Source organism: Eupeodes corollae, chromosome 3 (genome assembly GCF_945859685.1).
Source record: "Eupeodes corollae chromosome 3, idEupCoro1.1, whole genome shotgun sequence".
NCBI classification, from domain to species: Eukaryota; Metazoa; Arthropoda; class Insecta; order Diptera; family Syrphidae; genus Eupeodes; species Eupeodes corollae.
In genome coordinates, this window is record NC_079149.1 from 59,260,869 (window position 1) to 59,283,292 (window position 22,424).

Below are 22,424 nucleotides of genomic sequence, written 5' to 3' on the forward strand. Positions count from 1 at the left end.
ATGTTGAATTCCTCGCGTTGACGGTCGGTGGTTGCTTGGCGTGGCGATGGCGGTTCTTGAATCTTTCTTCTGGTTGGTCAGGAGATTGGGTACATTAAAATCGTGCACATTTAGCTTAGCATGTCTTTTGGACGAATGACACACACGTCGCGATCGCCGTTCGCCGTCGTCCTCTCTGTTCGTTTTGGAGAATGAAATTCCAGGATGCTGCGGTCATTATTTTAATAGGTATAAGGATGAGATTAAACATTTTGTTGTAGTTCTGTTGTGGTCTATAACAAGAGTAAATACCTTAACCTGCCTATCCATCAGCATTGAGATAAGCGATAGGTTGTTCCGCATTCATCTCACTCTCTTCTAGGTCCATGTTTTTAAATTGATTTTCAAGACTATTATAGGATATATTAAAATTTTAACTTTTAGAACGAACTTGGAAAAACTTTTATTAAGGTTTAAAATAATTGTTTGTGATTTTTGGTCGGTTGGTTTCATTTAAAGCCAAAGAACTTCTTTTTATCATATTGCCTCTGCGATTGCGTTTCATAAGCGCCATCCCATCAGCGGTCCAAATTTACACTACTTTTTAAACATTGTGCAAAATGATAACCTCCTTTGGGTTTAGGCCCAAAAATTTGATTTTATAAATCTATTAAAAGTGGTCCAAGGTGGCAAATGTGAATTGAAGGCCCATTTCGTAAAATTATTCGGTCTCGAACTTTCGGTTGCAGTGGTGCAAAATTGTATCGTCACCTCCTATTGGTCCCCGCTGGATAGCCGAAAGGTGGACAAACGTTGGATCCATCGGGTGCATAGCTGTGACACCTGAGATACCTTCTCAGGAAGTAGGAAAAAAAGACCAGATATCGCTCTGAAGAACCAGCTCCAACGATCTCAGTCATGTACAGGCCTCAAAAGTAGGCCATGAAACGAAATTTTAAAGTATGGAAACACAAGTAATAGCTTCGCATGAAAGGACTGATAATTTTAACAACCCCTCCCACCTAAATTCTTTTGCTTGTTTACCTGACTTTTTGTGTGTTTCGGAGATTTGGATATATAATTTTGAGAAAAATGATTACTTTTTGCCAGGTTATAACTTTTTTGCTAAAACAAATGATGATTATAGTGCTGGAGGTGTAGGTTGTTTTGTTAAGGAAAATTATGAATGTGTATCAACTGTGTTAGATTTTGTGAGCGCTGATATTTTAAAACTTTCTTTTAAATTAGATAAAAGAGATTTTGTTTTGCTTTGCATTTACAGATTGCATTAATATAGTTTAACGGAGTTTATGTATGAATTTTCTAAGCTCTTGTTTGCCGAAAAAGCAAAAAATTTATTAATATTGGGAGATTTAAATATCGACATTTTGGAAGATTCTGATGCTGTTTCTGCTTATTTGTCCTTACTTGCAGCCCATGGTTTGGCTTCTTTTATAACCGAACCAACTAGACCGGTTTCCGGAACATGTTTAGACCACATATATGGTCGTTTTTCCAATTGCTCTTTTGACACAATTGAAAAAGGCGTATACAATTTAGGTATAACTGATCATGCCATGACTGGTCTTTTGATGAGTTCCCCTGGTAGCATTGAACCAATATCTACTGATAAAAGTTTTGAAGTTACTAAAAGTGACTATTTAAAATTGAAAAGCAAGCTTTGTTTTGAAGAGTGGCAATCGGTTTACTTGGAAAGTGATGCCCCGAAAGCTTTTGATACTTTTTTCGATATTCTTAAAAATTATATTGTCCAATCCAGTGTTACCTTCAAACTAAGGAGTAAACAAAAAAAACTTAAGCCTTGGATAAACAACTATATTTTAAATAAAATTAATCTGAAAAATAAACTAAGAACTAAATGTATCAAACATCCGCTAAACCGAAATTTAATGAAGCGTTATAAAGATATGTGCTCTCAACTTAGAAAAGAAGTTCCATTGTGTAGAGACAGATACTATGAAAATCAATTTGAGCAAGCTAAAGGTGTTATTAAAAAGGAATGGAAATTAGTAAACAGTCTTCTTAATAAACCAAATTCTAACAAAAAGGATTTTAACAAAGAAATTGATGAAGATGAAATGTCTATTAATAAGACTTTAGCTATTGCTAATAAATTCATTGATTACTTTGCCAATGTTCCAGTTTCCTTGCAATCTTCTTTTTGTCCCACCTGTGCAATATGTAGCTCTTCCAGTATTTGTGGTGATCCTTTGAACCAAAACACATTTTTTTTCGAACCTATAACTGCATTTGAACTTTTGAGAAGTATTGGTTCGCTCAAAAATTCGAAGACTTGTGGAGCTGATGGTATCTCAAGCAATATGCTTAAAACTATAGCTTGTTACTTAGTTGATGTTTTGGCTTATTTATTTAACCAAAGCATCTTTTCAGGAAAATTTCCGGATGCGTTGAAGTGTGCAGACATTATTCCTATTTTTAAAAAAGGATCAGCGAAAGAAGTGAAAAATTATAGACCAATTTCAATTCTATCTTCTATAAGTAAGATTTTTGAAAAAAGTATCAAGAACAGATTAATTGATTTCTTACATAAAAACAACTTCTTTAGTTCCCTGCAATTTGGGTTTCAGAAAGGTAAATGCACGGAAGACGCTCTTCTAAAATTTTGCTCCGAGATTTTCTTTAACCTAGATAGTAAAAAGTGTTCGGCTGGCTTGTTTGTCGATATCACTAAAGCTTTTGACATGGTTGATCATGATATCATGTTGTCTAAATTGGAAAATGCTGGTATTCGAAGCTTTATGAGAGATTGGTTTGGATCCTACCTTGTTAATAGATGATTACGAGTAAAAATTAACAATACCAGAAGTGGCTTCAAATTTCTTAATATTGGAGTACCACAAGGCTCTGTGCTTGGTCCAATATTGTTTTTAATTTACATTAACTCTTTATTTAAATTACCATTTAAGTCGAAAATTACCGCTTTTGCAGATGATGTTGGTTGTGCATATGGTGCTGATAGTCCCCTTGATCTTGTTGCAGATATAAATTGGGATTTGAATCTTTTTAGGTCGTGGTTTGCTGAACATAAATTATTAATAAGCTCTAAGACGAAAATTATGTTCTTCAGCCTTTCTTCTCAGAATGTTTTCGAACCGGAAATCTTTTTTCATGAGCCTGAGTGCAAAAAGTTTAAACTACATAGTTGCTCTTGCTCTTCTGAAACAAGCACGATCACTTACTGTGACCACCTATTTTGTAGTGATCTTTGTTTTCAAATTGAAAAAGTGGATGTTTTTCAATATCTAGGACTGCTAATCGACTCAAAGATGACCTTTAGTAATCAAACTGAGATTTTACAAAAATATTTTCGTACTACACTCAGGCACTTCTTCTTTCTCCAAAAAATTTGCTCACCCGACCTTCTTAAAAAAATTTATTATGGGTTTTTTCACTCTAAACTACAATATGGAATTGCCTGTTGGGGCGGAACGCACTTTTGCAAAGTTAAACCAATTCTTACTCTCCAAAAGTATGTTATTAGAATAATAAGCAGAAAACGGCGACTGCATCACAGTTTTCCATTATTTGTGAAACTAAAAATTCTTCCAATTCGTCACCTCTATTGTTTCAAAGTCCTAAAAACTTTTTTTTTGCGCTCAGGAAATCTAAATTTTAGAATTTTAGACAGTCATAACCTACGAAACAACTTGCAATATCTTGTATCTATTCCTAACTTCCGGACTACTACTTTCGGCGAAATCAAAACTGATGTGACAGCCCTCCAAGAAATTTGATGGCATGGGCCAGGCAGTAGAAAGATCGAAGGCTATCATTTCTACTATGGGAAGTGTCTACGCGATGGGAGGAAGCGCTTATTTGGATGTGGTTTTGTTGTTAAAGGTAAACTTAGTCAAATAGTTTTAAGCTTTTGGGAAATAAGCGAAAGAGTGACGACAATCCGTATTAAGGCCAAATTCCACCACCTTAGCCTTATCGGTGCGCATGCCCAAAGAACGATTCTACGAGCTCCTCGCCAAAACATATGAGCAATGTTCGTAGGTCAATCAGAAGACATAGCCTACACGACATCACATCTGGAAACGGACTCAGGCTTATCGACTTCCTAGCCGAAAAACATGGTGTTGAGTAGCACCAGATTCCCGAGCCCAGATATCCACAAAGGTACTCTGCGGTCCCCGAAAATCAAACATGCAACCAAATCAATCATGTTGCTATTGACGAAAGATACTCCTCTAGTATACATGGCGTTCGTACGTGAAGATCAGATAACATAGATTCCGACTACTACCTAGTTGGTGCTAAACTGAGCGTACAAATATTCATGGAAGCGCTTAGGCGAACAACAACCACGAGGAGAAGATCCAACGTTGGAAGATTGCAGCAGGAGTATACCGCCAATGTCTTTGCCGACCGAGTATCCCTTGAGCTTGCGAGAAACCCTACAACGGACGAGATTTGCCCAGAGAACTACTGGCAGCTTTGCAAACAATTCATCACAAGTGTTGCAGAAGAGATGCTAGGTTTCTCACAGCCACCCTAAATAACCCCTGGTTTGACTCCGAATGCGCTCAGGCAAACTAAGCTAAAAACGGAGGCATACAGATTGTGGCAGCAAAGGACACGTTTTTCCCGTAAGCTCAACGTCGACAATAGAAGTGATGAGAACCGCTTTTTCAAAAAAAAAAAAGAAGAAAAAGTGCCATGAACAGCTTGTTGAGGAGATCCAGGTTTATATTAAACAGGTCCGTAGCTTTTATATAAGAGTCAAAAAGGAAACAACGGGATTCATTAAGGAGGATAAGGAGGGGAATACCGTAGCCGAGACACAGTCAATGCTAAAAATCTGGAGAGATCATTCCAACCAACTGCTTAATGGTCATAAAGTCAACGATTTCGCCAGCGAGCAGCCACGTCCAATCCATTTGGTTGACGATCAAGAGTTCCACCCACCCGACATGAGTGAGATCAAACTAGCCATAACCAGGCTGAAGTCGAACAAAGCGGCCGGTGATGACGGACTGCAGGCGGAGCTTTTGTAAACTTTTTATATGCTAAAACACAGTGTGAGCATTAGGAAAAGAGGGAAGGGTTGGATAGGAGGTGTCGGTGTACATTGATGTTATATTTCTGAACATTGCAATGACAGGGAAAGATAGAGCGTGGGAAGGCTAAAAAATGAATATCTGTACTTCATAGTACGGTCGAAGTTAGGCTCAAGTGTAAACTGATGAAGAAGCGCGGGTATAACGGTTAAATTGTTTAAGGGGAGGAATGAAACTGGCTATTTCACTAGAGCACAGTCCGTTCAAATAACGGTAAAAAAGGGCGAGGCAAGAAACTTTGAGTTGATGTTCTAGTGAGGAGTTATTGTCACCAATCATTTTAAAATCTCTTTTTTGAATACTGTCCAAGTGGCTTAAATAAGTAATTGAGCCAGAGAAGAGAGCCAGATCAGACAGAGAGAAAAAATTTCATGTAACGTTTCAAAAAACCTAGACATCTGGCTGCATTTTTGGCAACATCGCTTATGTGATCGTTCCACAAAAGGCGGTTGCTGATGCAAATTCCGAGGATGTCAAGATTTTCCGTTTCGTTGATGCAAGTGCCATTCATAGATATTGGGAAAGAGGGTTTATCTCGCTTTAAGGATACAAGACAGCATTGCGTTTTCGAAGCATTACATTCCACACGTTTTTTTCCCAATTGTAAAATGCTGTGTAGGTCGGAATTTAATGAGCTAATCATATTTTGCCGTAACAGTTCCACATCCGAAGAGAGAGTTGTAAATCTGGAAACGAATATGAAAAGCTAAGACTGCTATCGTCAGCAAAACAATGTATTGGATTAGAAGTAGCAGACAGGAGATCATTTATAAAAATGAGGAAGAGCGTTGGAGATAGAACAGAGCCCTGGGGCACACCAGCATTTATTTTATGAGTTTCAGACTTGAATCCGTCCAAAACAGCTTGTATTGAACGGTTCGAAAGAAAATTTCTAATCCAATTGAAAAGAGATTCGTCGATACCGAAAGCACGCATTTTCGATAAGAGAGCAAGATGCCAGACTTAATCAAATGCATTTGAAATATCAAGTGCAATAATCTTTTTTTCTTTAAAATGATGTTAAGTTTTGTTCCACTGTTCGGTGGACCTATTGCTACGAAAGCCGTAATCCCGGTCATTAATATATTTCTTAAGCTGATAATTAATCAGCGTTTCAATGACCTTAGAAAGAAGGGACGTTAGTGCTATCTGAACAAATGCAGTTTTCCAACTACTCGGAACGATCCCAGAAGAATAGGATAGTTCGAAAAGCTTACGCAGTGGTTTTGCTAGAGTGGAAAAACACCTTATCAGAATAATAGCGGGGATACCATCTGGGCCAGCGGATTTATGAATGTTAAGATCTTAAAGAACTCTCGCCACAGTTCGACTAGGAAAAAAGATTGGTCCCATAGAATCATTTACGCTTTCAAGAACTAGGGGAGGAATGACACTATCTGGTAGGTGGGATTTTTGGCGAACTACCTTGCAAATAAGTTGGCTTTATCAATAGAGCTAACTAAAGGAGTGTCATTGACAACAAGCGTAGGAACCGAGGAAGAGGAAGAATTCCTCATGTTTTTTACAAATGACCAAAAATTCTTACTGCCTTTGGGACATTGCAGTATTTTTCTTCGTAATTTTTGGTCATGTTCAAGTTTGGTTCTACGAATATAGACGCTACAGGCCTTCCAGGCTTGCTTAAACTTTTTTTGGTCTTCATCATATGGGTTGGCTTTAAAACACCGGAAGCTCACCTCTTTCTCTTTATTAACCTCTTTGCAGCTCGAATTGAGCAATGATTTAACCTTGGGTTTAATACTTTTAACCCTATTCGGGATAAAGGTTTCCATTCCTACATGAATCATACTAGAAATCATATATCTGCACGGGAGTCTACGTCGATACCGAGGAAGCATAGCGACCAGTTACAGATCCTGAAGAAATTATTGACACCCCCCATTTGGCTTTCTTGTACTGCCAAACGGTTCTCTTTGGAGCTCTTTCTTTAACTGGATTTGTTTGACAAGAAAAATTAGCAGATATGACACACTGATTGTGTACTTATCAGGATCAGAAGTGAGAAACAAGTCAAGCGTATTTTCTGGAAATTTAGGATTTCAATAAATTCGCATAAGGAGTTTTTTTTGTTAAACTTCACATAGGAAATTATTGCATTCGGTCTTTTTTGTCGAATTAAAATGTTTCACATTTCTTGACGTTTCAACACAAAAACTACTTTCAGAAAAATTGGTTGTCCCCAAATACCTTACGAACTAATAAAGCTCGAGACTTCAATTACATTTCATATATAATAATTTTGTATGTATCAACATAAAAAAAGTTGAAAAAAGAACATTTACGAACAAATGATGACGAAATGATTTTACTTCTCGAATAATTTTCTGCAACAAAGAATAACGCTTTTAAAATCCAGTGAAATTTTTCTTATCAAAAATACACCTACAAAAAACCTCCTCAAAGATGGTAAAAATTGTTGCCCGAGACGAATATGTTGTTAAAAATTAATGATGATGCCTTCAAGCTAATATTTTTATTTTAACATTTTGTAAAATCTTTAAAAAAAATTCAACAGTTAGTACTTGGTAAAAATTGATGTTCGAAAATAATATTTCGAAAATAAATGAAGGTATTAAAAACTTTCAAGAAATACTGCTAACATTGATGAAAACTGAGTTTCGGCTAGAAATGTTGGGAACAAAATCAAATTTTTAAATCAAATTTATTTTATCATAAGAAAATTGTTCCTTGTTGTTCCTTATTTTTAGTCCATTTTTTAGAATTGACACATTTTTTTTACAAAACATGAAAACCTACAAAACAACAAGAAAAAAAGCTGATAAGAAATATTTTTCGACTGAAGTTCATGCCAACATAGATAGATATAAATTTCAATTTTCGTATCTCAAAAAATATTGTTTTAAATGTTTTATTAAAGTTTTAAGAAGGATAGAGTGAAAGACGAGATGGGAAGGTATTAGTATGGGTCGCATCCTAGCTTCTTTTTTTATTTTATTTAAGACTAAAATTTAAACAGTAGACCCCGTACAACGTTTAACGAGATTTAAATCAAACATGACATTAGTATATTAGAAAAGTCGAAAAAGTGAGTCCCCTTATTACGCCCGTCTATCTGTCTGTCTGTACGTCCGTATACGTTCACGACGTTTTTTTCTTAGTCCATAGCTCGACACCAGAAGACATATCGACTTCAAATAAATTTTTTTACACAGATAATAATGCAGAAAGATGAAAATTTCCCAAGAAAATTGCACTTTAAAAAAATGAAAATTTTGATTAACCCTAAATATCTAACGAACCAAAAATGCTAGAGACTTGAATTAAATTTTATATAATAAATTGTAACGCGATAATAAGCAAGTATATTTTTTGAAAAAAATTCGATTGACGATTTTTTTATAAATAAAAAAACTGAAGAAAAAAATGTGTCACCTCATAAATTTTTCTAATACAAAATGATTTTATCTCCAAAACAATTTTTGCAACGAAAAATAAAGTTTTTTACATCTGGTAAAATTTTTAGAAACATCGAATTGACAATTTTTTTATAAAAAATAAAAACCTAAATAAAACACTACTCAAAGTTGGTAAAAATTGAATTTCGACTCCAATGTCTTTTTAAGAGTATGAGACTATTGCTTTTAACTAATACTGTTTTGAATATTCAGTAAAATTTTGAGAAAAATTGGATTGACAGTTTTCTTACAATAAATAAAACCCTAACAAAAAAATTTAAAAAAGGTGGTGAAAGTTGATTTTTGACTTAAAACCATGAGATATTGGCTTTAAGCTAATTTCATCTTCTAAAAACTATTGTTTTCAACATTCGATATAATTTTGAAAAAAAATGGAACTGACAGTTTTTTTACAAAAAAAAACCTAAAAAATGCATCACTATAAGTTCGTAAAAAATGATTCTTGACTAAAATATCATTTCAAAACTTTGCTATATTGGCTTTAAACTACTTTTATTTTTGAAAAAATATAATTGTCAACATTCAGTAACATTTTGAAAAAATCGAATTGACAGTGTTTTTACAAAAAAAAATAAAAACTTAAAAAAAAATTAAACGAAATTTGGTAAAAATTGAATTTCGACCCAAATACCTTTTGAGATTATGGCTTTCAACTTATTTTAACTTATAAGAAATATTGTTTTCAACATTCTGAAAAAATTTTGAGAAAAATCATATTGACAGTTTTTTTTTACAAAAAATAAAAACCTATACAAAAAAATTAATAAAAGTTGGTAAAAATTGATTTTCGACTAAAATATATTTTTAGAACTGTAAGTTATTGGCTTTAAGCTACTTTTATTTACATTAAGTAAAATTTTGAGAAAAATGGAATTGACAGTTTTTTTTACAAAAAATAAAAAAACCTAAACAAAAAATTAATAAAAGTTGGTAAGAATTGATCTTTGACTCAAAAATCTTTTCAGATATTGGCTTTAAACTACTTTTATTTTTTAAAAAATATTGTTGTCTATATTCAGTTTAGTATATTCAAATTTTGGCAATATATAATTGACCGTTTTTTTTCACAAAAAATAAAACCTTAACAAAAAAACGACTAACGACTTAAAAAGCTTTAACAAATTAAAAATATTGTCTTCAAATTTTTTTGTTTTCGATACTCAGTAGTTTTTTTTTATAAAAATCAAACAGTCCGTTACAAAAAATAGTACGCAAATTTGGTAAAAATTGATGTCCGGTTCTTGATATCTCCAAATTAATTTCATTCATCCAATTTTTAACTTGATTTTCTAACTAAACTATTTCTTTACATGAAAAATATTGTTGGTAATTTGTAAGGATAATTGAACTAACAGATTTTTAGATTTACTTTTGAAACCACCAAATGGATAACCCTAGATAAGGAACTCATTATCTTAAGGGGGCAAAACAAAGGGCGCATTAATTCTTCGCTAACGCCTCAAACAACTCGAAATATTCAGTACTATCAGAAACTAAAATCAGGGATAAGGCATAGGTTTGGGCAAGTTTATCCACTGTACAGCAGCATAAAATAAAAACTATTTTAAACGGAAAGCCAAATATCTTAAAATTTTGTACATTGCATATATTTTAAAGCTCCCTCTAAATACTTTTGGATCTTGATTCTAATGAAAGGAGTAATTAAACATTTTAACAGACTTTCAAACCAAACAATACAATATTATCACGCCGGCCGTCGCGTCATTCTAATCGACAGATTTTAAGCACAAAATTATTAACTACAAAAATATTTCAAAAATGCTTAAACTAGTCAATATCAAAATGGAAAAAAGCTTACCCATTTTGAATTATATTTTCAAAAAAGTGACATCAAAAATTCACTTCTTTGTCAACACAACCGGGACCGATCGCGATACGAGACACCACATGATTCACGCCTTTTTTTATAATCGAACTTTTATTTTAATTCACTTTTTTACTGCACAATTAAAATAAATGTTCTTATTTTGCTATAACAAACGTAACACTAAAGAAACCGAATTCAAATTTTCAAACTTAACCGCCAATTAACATTACAAACACTACAGAACAAACCAACCAACCAACCAACCGACGACGACCGACAATGACCGAGCTACGGAATGAATGAAAATGAAAATAATTTAACCGTAATTCACATTTTACAACAAAAAACACTTAATCTCCCAATTAATAAATATTTTTATTGCATTAACTTAAACTTAACAACTAACTTCACATTTTGTTTAAATCTTTTTTTACCGCACATTGAAAATAAATATTTTTAATTAATTTTTTGGTTTCGAATTCGAGACAAACGCGAACACAAAAATGTTGAGAGGATATGAACTAAAATGGCGGCCGATGGCAGCGAAGAGAAGTAATGGTCGTGTTCATTGGGTTCAAATGCATAGATTCTAGATTCTAAACAATTGGAATTTTGGTGAACTGAAACCCTGATTACAAGAGTGGATTGAGAAATTGAAACGAATCCAAAATTAGACTGCAAGATTGAATTTAAATGAAGTCGTAATGAAATCCTTAATAGAAAGTTGTTTCTAATTTTACAAAAGGCAGATAGACTTTAAATAGAAAGTAACCAGAAAGGGTATGTATTAGTTCAATTTATTGTAAACTAATTATATTTGCTTGTAATAAGCTAAATCGTCATTTGAAGAACTTGGTAAAGTATACAATCAAGCTGTTTTCCAAGTTTTTTCGGGACGTTAAACCAATTTAGTGTGGTGTTTTTTTTTAGGCTTTCAACAAAACAAAACAGTCGATTGGATTTTTTTATAACTTTTTCTAAGCATCAACATTTTATTAGATGAATTTATTTTTATATATTTTTCAAGAAATTTTAATCAGAAATTAAATTGTCAGTAACAATTTTTTTTAAAGTTGTTACAAGTTTGTTCGTTCAATGTTTGTTTTAAATTTTACCGGATGTCAAAAACGTTATTCTTTGTTGAATAAGATTATCCTGGAGATAATATAATTTTTTGTTTATAACATAATCGAGGTGACAAATATTTTTAATTTTCAGTTCTTCAATATTTATTTTTTTAATTTATTTATTTGCAGTTCAAAATTTTTTATAACGTCACAATCCAATATATCTACATAAATTATGGGTCACAATGATTGTCCGCGATGGGCTCCTAACCTACCGAACCGATTTCAGTCAAATTTGTACACCTTGTGCAGTTTGATTCAACTTGAAAGATAGGATAGCTTACTTCTCAATTTATGATTTATTTGTCTCTATTATTTGACAGTCACAATTATCTGTCAGCTCCAAACGATAGATGGAGACATCTGCCATCTATCGTTCGGAGCTGGATTGAGTAAGTATTCAATAGATGGCGCATTGCCAAACTTTTAAACATTTTCAATAGCACAACCACTATGCATCAAACAGAACTATGCCAGATTTAATAGAACTTTTCGGATGGACTTTACCAGTTACTCTACTTTCACGGATGAGATAAAATCATGTTTAAAACAATCATTTTTTTGGAGAGGTGTTGAAAAATTAAACAAAATAATTGATTCAGAGTATCTTTCAGGATATGCAGCGTAATTACTTGAATCATAACTGGCTCAGTAATAGGACTATTTATGGCAACCAAAAATGTTAATGTTGACGAAATTAACTTCCAATTACAACAGTTGTTATACCAGGCGATCTGATGTCTTTTAAATCAAGAGCTTTGACGTTTCTTTCTTCGTTCTTAAATAATAATATAATGTTCTCCTACCGTTCCCCTTTAAATAGTATACAACAAAGTAATAGCGGACAACAAAGTAATATCAGAAAAAACGTAAGCTCGGTTCCTAGCTAGATGTCTCCAGTTTCACGCTCCAAGTTTGGTGAGGTCACTTTCCACTTATGCGCGCCACCTCATCCGCGGTCTTCCTCTACTTAGCTGTCCTGTGGGTGTCGATTCGAAGACAATCCGGGATGGAGCATTGGTTTCCATGCGCTATACGTGACCTAGCGATAGTTCGTCAACTCAACTCCCCTTCGATGCATACGGGACCGTAGATCATACGAAGAACTTTTCTCTCGAACCGACCCAAGATGCTTTGATCCTTTTTTGTCATAGTCCATGCTTCTGCACCGTATAGCAGGATGAGAATGATGAGGGTCTTATATAGCGACAATATAGTAACTCAAGAGAGGACTTTACCCCTCAATTGCTTTCTTAGCCCAAAGAAACAGCGGTGTTGTTGTTTTCTGCGTTTACAGCGGAGCCTAGGTAGACTAAGTCCTTGACTGCCTCAAAGCAAAAACGGACGAGTTTGGCAGGGATGCCAAAACTAAACATGGCTCTATACAGCCCGTCCCTGTAGATGCTGTCTTATGCGGCCTTGAGATCGATGAAAAGATGGTGGTTGTTGATTTGGTGTTCTTGGGTTTTTTTTCCAGGATCTGCCATAATGTGAATATGTGATCGACTGTGGACTTTCCTGATCTTAAACCACACTGATAAGGTTGTTGACGATGAGTTTTAGACGTTGGTGCAGTTTAGAGGGTCTCCTTTTTTCATGATCGGGCAAACAATACTGAGGTTCCATTCATCGGGCATGCTTCCTTCCGACCGCATCTTTTAGATAAGCTGCTTTAAAGAGCTCGGCATTCAAGCCATCCAGCGGATTTATTATACTTCAGCTTAGATATGGCAATCCTTACATCGTCTAAGTCGGGATGGCTGACTTTCGTACAATTTTTTTAATGGATCATCCTGCTTGAAAGCTGAATTCAGTTCGTCGTCGCCGTTTTACAGTCTGCAGAAGTGATCTTTCCATATCCTCAGCATTGACTGCGGTTCCACTATGATGTTTCCACTTTCGTCTTTACAGCCTTCGGTTCTAGGTTTATGTACCTGTGAATTTCGTTTCACCTGTTCATAGAACTTTCGATCTTCATTCCTGCTTTAAAACCTCTCACCATCTTCGACCGCACGTTTCTCATGCGCCTCTTCTGCTCATAGAGCTCATGAACAGCCTGTTGTTTGGCTGAATTGGCCTGCCGACATTTCTAATCAAACTAGGGGTTAATTGTTGGTAGTTGCTTGAAACACAGCACATCAGAGGCGGCTTCTCTGATTGCATCTTAGCAATGTTGCCACTGGTTTTCGATACATTGTGTTGGCGGCGGAGGACATCAAAAGAGAGGTTACTTGTAACTCGGTTGGAAAAGTATTTGGCGATCTCTTGTGATTGTAGCCGTTCGACGTTGTACCTTCTCCCAGCAACTCCCTGTTTTGGCTTGGGTCGGGAAACCCGAAGTGCTACCTTGGCTACAACGAGGAAGTGGTCCGTGTCGATGTAAGCTCCTCGAAAAGTTCGGACATCCATGATGCTGGAAGCGTGTCTGGCTTCGATCGTAATATGGTCAATCTGGTTGACGGTAGATTGATCTGGAGAATTCCAAGTTCCTTAGTGGATGTTTATTTTGTTTATCGAATTTATATTTGTTTATACAATAAATACAAATTTTTAAGAAATGCTTGTTTAATATTAATAAAAATTGGTTTTAGCATAAAATATTTTTGGTAATTTTTAATTTTTGAAGAGCAATTCTACTGGCAACTTTTTTAACAAACCACGAAAACCTACAAACAAACTAAGCCAAACAAATTGACAGACGGGATAGGAAGTTATCAGTGTGGGTCGTTTCCTAGCCTCTGTTTTTTTTAGAACCAGCTCAAAACTGTCATTTGCAGCATCAACAGCTGACATATAGAAGCGGTGGATTGTTATCGACCTCAACTTTTTTTTTGTTATGGACGTATTTATTCGTTCCAGAAATTAACGCATGGCTCAGTATGTTTTTTAATACAAAGCAAAATATGGAAGTTATTGTCGGCGAAAAACTGAGTTCTTACCTCGAATTCAAGAACTTAGAGTTAAACCCGCACATAATTCAACTTACGTAATTTTAGGGATAGCGGTGATGTTTTGAGAAGATTTTGCGTTTTGTTAACGTACACGTCTTAGTTGATCGTTTCCTAAGACCAGTGATAGACTCAAATTTTTCACTACGCTGCAAATAGTCTCGTCAAAAGGATGTTTACGGCAACCGTAAATTGTGCGGAAAACGTTACCCAAACAGAACTTTCATTTAGTTGTTGAACGTTATTTTGTATTCATGATTACGAAACATAACAAACTAAATAAATGACTGCAAATTTGTCAAATAAAGTTTTAATAATATGTCCACTATTGACTGTCAAAGTTTGAAAATCCGTATTGCTAAACATTTTATCGGAAGAATTTCCGAGAGGGAACAATACTTCACCTCATCCTAAATGTCATTCCTGAAAAAATATTTCTTTACCTCTATCTAAACAGTGATTTTTTAAGAGCTTGAGAACTTTAAACAAAAAAATGCATAAAATTTGCAAAATCTCATCGATTCTTTATTTGAAACGTTAGATTGGTCCATGACATTTACTTTTTGAAGATAATTTCATTTAAATGTTGACCGCGGCTGCGTCTTAGGTGGTCCATTCGGAAAGTCCAATTTTATGTAACTTTTTCGAGCATTTCGGCCGGAATAGCCCGAATTTCTTCGGAAATGTTGTCTTCCAAAGCTGGAATAGTTGCTGGCTTATTTGTGTAGACTTTAGACTTGACGTAGCCCCACAAAAAATAGTCTAAAGGCGTCAAATCGCATGATCTTGGTGGCCAACTTACCGGTCCATTCCTTGAGATGAATTGTTCTCCGAAGTTTTCCCTCAAAATGGCCATAGAATCGCGAGCTGTGTGGCATGTAGCGCCATCTTGTTGAAACCACATGTCAACCAAGTTCAGTTCTTCTATTTTTGGCAACAAAAAGTTTGTTAGCATTGAACGATAGTGATCGCCATTCACCGTAACGTTGCGTCCAACAGCATCTTTGAAAAAATACGGTCCAATGATTCCACCAGCATACAAACCGCACCAAACAGTGCATTTTTCGGGATGCATGGGCAGTTCTTGAACGGCTTCTGGTTGCTCTTCACTCCAAATGCGGCAATTTTGCTTATTTACGTAGCCATTCAACCAGAAATGAGCCTCATCGCTGAACAAAATTTGTCGATAAAAAAGCGGATTTTCTGCCAACTTTTCTAGGGCCCATTCACTGAAAATTCGACGTTGTGGCAGATCATTCGGCTTCAGTTCTTGCACGAGCTGTATTTTATACGGTTTTACACCAAGATCTTTGCGTAAAATCTTCCATGTGGTTGAATAACACAAACCCAATTGCTGCGAACGGCGACGAATCGACATTTCACGGTCTTCAGCAACACTCTCAGAAACAGACGCAATATTCTCTTCTGTACGCACTGTACGCATTCATGTGGTTGGTTTAATGTCCAATAAAGTAAACTGAGTGCGAAACTTGGTCACAATCGCATTAATTTTTTGCTCACTTGGTCGATTATGTAGACCATAAATCGGACGTAAAGCGCGAAACACATTTCGAAACCAACACTGATTTTGGTAATAAAATTCAATGATTTGCAAGCGTTGCTCGTTAGTAAGTCTATTGATGATGAAATGTCAAAGCATACTGAGCATCTTTATCTTTACTTCATTACTTCATTTCCTTTTGAGAGAATACATATAGATTTTCTATATTTTAAAAACAAAACATTTTTACTAATGGTAGACACTTTTTCGCGATGGATTGATGTCCATATTATGAACAAAACAACAGCAGTTAATGTGATATCAGTGTTTAGAAAAGTTTTTTATATTTTTGGCTTACCAAAGGAAATCGTATCTGACAATGGTCCACCATTTTCGTCGGTGGAGCTTCAAAATTTTTGTAAGGCAAACAACATTATTTTGACGAAGACTCCACCATATAACCCTCAATCAAACGGCAGTGCTGAGAGAGCAGTTCAAACTTTGAAATCGAGTTTAAAAAAATATTTTCATGATCATAAGATCAAAAATGTACCTATAGAGAACCATGTTGAAAATTTTTTATTTAAATACCGAAATGTTCCTTCAACTACAACAAATAATACAGCAGCTAATTTAATTTTTAGACATAATCCGCGAACTATTTTAGATGCTATCAAACCAATAAGTAGCTAAGTAAGCAAACAAAGGTTAATTCAAACAAATAGAGCCGAGTCTAACGAAAACCAAAAATTAATTAAATATATAAGTAAGAAGCAACAAAAACAACAACAACAAAAACACAAAATAACTCAGATCAAAAATAATGAATTCAGTAAAAATCAAACCGTTTGGTATCGATGTAGTTATAACAACTTTGTGCGATGGACACCAGCAATTATATATGACAAAATTTCAAAAGTTGTATATCTCGTAAGATTAAATGGTACTATTCGAAAAGCTCATGGTCACCAGTTGAGACCAAGAGTTTTAAGAAAGGTAACATTTGATTCTAGTAGAAATCAAACTTATAATAATTCAGAAACTGATATCCTAAATCCACAATTAAAAAGGGAGGAAAGCTCGGTATATGAATATAATGCAGAGGATAATAGAAAGGACAATAATCCGAATACACCTATAGCTTTGAGTAAAAGTGTAAGAACCAGAAAAAAACCCATAAGGTATCCTAACATTTAAGTTTGAATACCGCTGAATATTTTGAAGTTATGAAGTTGATTAAATTATATACAAATTAATGGAATGAGAGTAATGTATTTGAGATATGTTAAAGTAAGAAATAATAAACAAAATAAGAATTTATTTGAAATAAAATGAAATATTTAAATTATTTTTAAAATAATTATTATTTTAAGAGAATTTAAAATTATATATAAAATAATAAAGATCCTTTTAAATATTCTAATCTTATAACAAATGAATTTAATTATTATACAAACATTGTAACTAAGTAAATAAGAAACTTAAGGAGAAAGGAGTGTTATGTCTATATATATTATATTGTGCTATATGCATAACCCCTAGATCCGTACTATAAGTAGAATCACAAGAATACATGTAATAGGTTAAGTATGTAATTATGTTAAGATCAGTCTTATAAGTCATCTTATAAAATAAACATCATCTTAGCTTATAATACAACTTCTTTTACTGTACTTACTTTTATTAAGCAAGTACTGTGAAGGTACATGACATTGTCATGTACCTTCACAGTACTTGCTTAATAAAAGAAGTAACTGGCCAAGATGACAACGGAACAAATCCAGGTCTTTTACTTTCCTGCTGACACGCATCACACGTTCGGACATAGTGCTCAATGTCACGATCTAAATTTAACCACCACATTGTACCTCGGGAGAGCTCTTTCATGCGGACAACACCCAAGTGTCCTTCATGTAAGAGTTCTAGCATTTTTCCTTTCAATGAATTTGGAATAACTACTCGACAACCTAACAATAAACATCCCTCATCCGAAATAGAAAATTCTAATTTTCTACTACTTAGTTTTTGCAACAACTTGTTTTCAAAATAAGCTGGCCATTCTGAATTTACAAAAGAAATAACTTTGCTCAAAGTATCGTCTTTCGATGTTTCTGTTGCAATGTCATTTGCATTCAAGGGTAAATTACCCGCTATATTAAAAAAATTTATCATGCAACTAGACACATCAGTTGGCTCGCTCACGGGCAAACGTGATAAAGCATCAGCGTTATTCATAGCGCTTCCTTTTCTATAAACTATCTTATAATCGTACTGTGATAGTATCAGAGCCCATCGTTGCAATCTTGCGGCAGCTATGGCATTATTCTTTTTTTCACCAAAAATGTTCTCTAGGGGCTTATGGTCACTATAAATTGTAATTTTACGCCCTTATATATATTTGTGAAAACGTTTCACACTGAAAATCACCGCGAGAGCTCACGCTCTATTTGAGAATAATTTTTCTCAGCATTCGATAAAGTGCTAGACACGAACATTATAGGACGTTCTTCACCATTTTTCTCTATGTGAAATAATACCCCACCAACACCATATGAGCTGGCGTCACAAACAATACCTAGAGCTTTATCTGGCGAGTAGTGTACTAACATATTATTATCATATAACCAAAATTTACTCTCGTTAAAAACCTTTTCGCAATCTTGATTCCAATCAAAAGATTTCTCTTTCTTTAACAGTTCATACAAGGGTGCTAATCGAGCAGAAAGATTCGGAATGAATTTATTATACAAATTTAACAAACCCAAGTATGCTTTTAACGAAGAAACATCAACGGGAGCAGGAGCGTTTACTATTGCCTTCATCATATTAGCCTTTGGATGAATTCCATCGCCATTAATCTCATGGCCCAGATACTCGACCGATGATTTAAAAAATTGACACTTGTCGATACGCACTTTAACGTTTAACTGATTGAACCTTCGTAAAACCTCAATCAGATTTGCCTTACAATCATCTAGCGTGCTACCACCTATGATGATGTCATCGATATACCCTCTCACATATTTCAGACCTTTTAAAATATCATCTATCACACACTGAAAAATGGAGGGTGCACTTTTAACTCCAAATGGAAGCCTAGTGTATTGAAACAAACCCTTATCAGTGTTGATTGTAACATACTTTTGCGACTGCTCTGAAAGTGCAACTTGCTGGAACGCCCCAGCTAAATCAAGTATGCAAAAGAAGGAACAACCTCCAAAACAAGACAATATGTCGTCGATTCGCGGAATCGGGTAATGATCAGCCCTAACATACCTGTTTATGGTCGACTTACAATCCATACAGATTCGTATGGTTCCATCTTTTTTTTCTACAACCACAATTGGTGTGGCCCACTCGCTGAACCTAACTGGTTTCAAGATGCCTACTTCCACAAGCCTTCCCAGCTCTTTCTCAACCTTTTCACGTAATCCATATGGAACCGTATATGGTTTATGAAAAATAGGTGATGCATTAACATCAAGCACAATCTCTGCAACGTGATCCCTAATTATTCCATAATAATTGTTATCGAAAACTTGTGGAAAAGCTTTCAAAATTTCGTTTTTGATCTCATCACGAGATGGACTAATGCTATTTACCTTAAAATGATTCCTCCATTTTGTAAAAAGGGTGTTTAGCCAATTTCTACCCAAAAGAGGAGTAAAATCCTTCTTGGTTCTAACCACAACCAAATCCAGGCAGTATATTTTATCATCAAACAAACCATTTACAGCAACCTCAACAGCTCCAACAACAACAACATTTTCACCTGTAATGACATTAAGAGTTTTATCAAAGGGCTTTAATCTGCAATTTTTAAACAACTTCAAGTACATGCGTTCAGAGAGTATAGAAAGACAGGCACCAGAATCAACCTCCATATTTATATTAATATTGTTTACTTTTAATGAAATAATAAGTGGTTCTAAATATTCGGAACTTAAGGAATTTATTGTAACATTACCTAAAGTTAAATTCGATAACATTTGTTGTTCACCATCAACGTGATTGACTTTTTTATAATTTTTATTTCTATATCTATTGTTAGTATTTGAATGCCTTACTCTATTGTTACCACAGTCATATGCATAATGCCCTTCTTTTTGACATCGAAAGCACGTGACTTTCTCGTTGGACCTTCTTGGTCGTGATGATGCACGATTACCATCTTGATCGTGGTTTCTTGCTTTGCTTCTCGAGGCGATGCGTCGATGGTTAGAATTTCCCATTCTAAATTTGCCTCTCCCAATCCAATTCTGGTCACCATGTATATTCATAGACGGAAGAGTCGACTGAATATCTTTCACATCCTTCTGAGTTGATTCCATTGTTTGTGCAGACTCAAATATTTCATTAAATGTTTTATTTAATGGTTCATTGAGAAGTTTTCGCTGGATATCGGAACTTCTTTGAGACCAAATGAACTTGTCAGACAGTGCCTGATCCAAAAAGGCACCATATTCGCAGTTTTCGGCAATAGAATTCAGCTCCACTACAAAGTCTTGTAAAGTTTCACCATCTTTTAGTCTCCGAGACATGAATTTAAAACGCTCGGCTCTCACGTTCAATTTTGGTTTAAAGTACTGCTTCATTATTTTAATTAGCTCGTCATAGGAGAAATCCCATTCTGATTTTGGGGCAATCAATGTCCGGAGGATTTTGTATAAATCAGCTCCCACAAAAGACACAAAAATTGACACTTTTTGCTTCTCCTCTGCCACAGATTCACCAATAGCATTTAACACAAAAATATGCTTTAATCGATCTGCATATTGTTCAAAATCGTCTTTATCGATTATAAATGGATCAATATTTCCACGGAAATTTCCAACACTCATTTTACTAGCAATGCTAGATAAAGTTTTATTGTCTGTTGTCATTTTATCGTTTTCTTATTTTTTTTCACAATTAATACAATTATATGCTGAAACTGTTTCACACACGGCGTGATCATATCACATGATCTTTGATACGGGTTCTTCTATTTTTTTGTTTTCGGCTTATAACCACATCCCATCCTCGTCGCCAAAAATGTCATGTACCTTCACAGTACTTGCTTAATAAAAGAAGTTGTATTAATAGCTAAGATGATGTTTATTTTATAAGATGACTTATAAGACTGATCTTAACATAATTACATACTTAACCTATTACATGTATTCTTGTGATTCTACTTATAGTACGGATCTAGGGGTTATGCATATAGCACAATATAATATATATAGACATAACAGACACCATGTCTGAAATCCCGCGTGATCTGTCAAATACTAATGCATGAAAATCCTAACCTCAAAAAAATCACCCTTTATGTCCCGCATAAACTCCACCATCAATTCAACAACACAACTGCAGTTTTCCTAAAGACTGTATGTCGCCTATTTCACAATCGATTTAACAACGTCTCACAAGAACTTTCATTTAAAACGTTATCTTGTGGAAGATTTAATCACCTACATATCTCAACATGCAATTAAGGACAAACCACACATTCAGGATTAAAAAAACAAAAAATTTCCCATTCCCATTTGCTTGTCGTTCCTCCCAAAGCATCACAGCATCAGCGTAAGCAATCGTCTAAAACAACAGGTGGGTATATTCACCTTAACGTATGTATAAAAGAGTTGGTTTAAGTACTTGGACACGAAGGTTTTTTTTTTGTTTATAACGTCTCCACCAAACCACACTACACCACACACCACAAAAGTCAAGCTTGGATCTTGGATCAAGGTAATTTATTCTGTATAGATACCGCAAAACAAAGGGATGTTGCGTGATAGCCAAACACAACCTGATGGGAATATAGGTAGGTATAAACGTTTATATCCATCTGATACCAATGGGCAATTATTGGCTATCCGAATCCGATTCTGATTCTTGAAACGAAAGAACAAACATCCCTTTGGATAAACAAGTGAACATCGCCACTGTGTGTCCTGTGTCAAGGAATTTAACATTGCTGTTCTGTTCGCCTCATTCCCGCATTGATCTTTGATCACGCAAACCAACATACCAACAAATATAACTATAGGAAGGAAGATACCTATAGGTGCTCAAGCAACCAAAAAGTCTAGGCCAATAAACAAGTTATTTTGTGAGACCCCCCATTCCACATCACAAAAATAACCCATTGTCAATGAATGACTTGGCTATGCTAGGGCTCGATTGTGGTTCAGATGATCCTCGCATCATCATCATCAGAGGAAGAAAATTGTTAAATGGCGAAACGGGATGTGACGGGAATGGGATAGTGGAAACATCTTTTATGGGATCCAAATACCGCCAACCATCTTAAACCAATGAATGAATGCCCCTACCAGGTCTTTGTTGAGGCTAACTCACGCAACAGACATAAAAATCCAGCCAGGTGGTGGTGAATAGAGTGACTTTGGCACACATCTCATTTGATTTGTAGCACCGCACTGTGGCTGGACATTCCCCTGTCGATTCTTTGGGACTTCCAGGAATCTTGTGT

At 35.0% G+C, this 22,424-nt stretch overlaps 1 protein-coding gene across 1 annotated transcript; it reads right to left on the reverse strand.

Moving 5' to 3' along the window:
• Positions 1–17,671: 17,671 nt before the first annotated feature.
• On the reverse strand, positions 17,672–20,829 carry LOC129950495 (uncharacterized protein K02A2.6-like). The gene is made up of 2 exons (XM_056062432.1): positions 18,374–20,829; positions 17,672–18,311 (listed from the first exon to the last, which is right to left on the reverse strand). Exons 1-2 carry the CDS (start codon positions 20,827–20,829, stop codon positions 17,672–17,674), a joined length of 3,096 nt encoding a protein of 1,031 aa, XP_055918407.1.
• Positions 20,830–22,424: the final 1,595 nt, after the last annotated feature.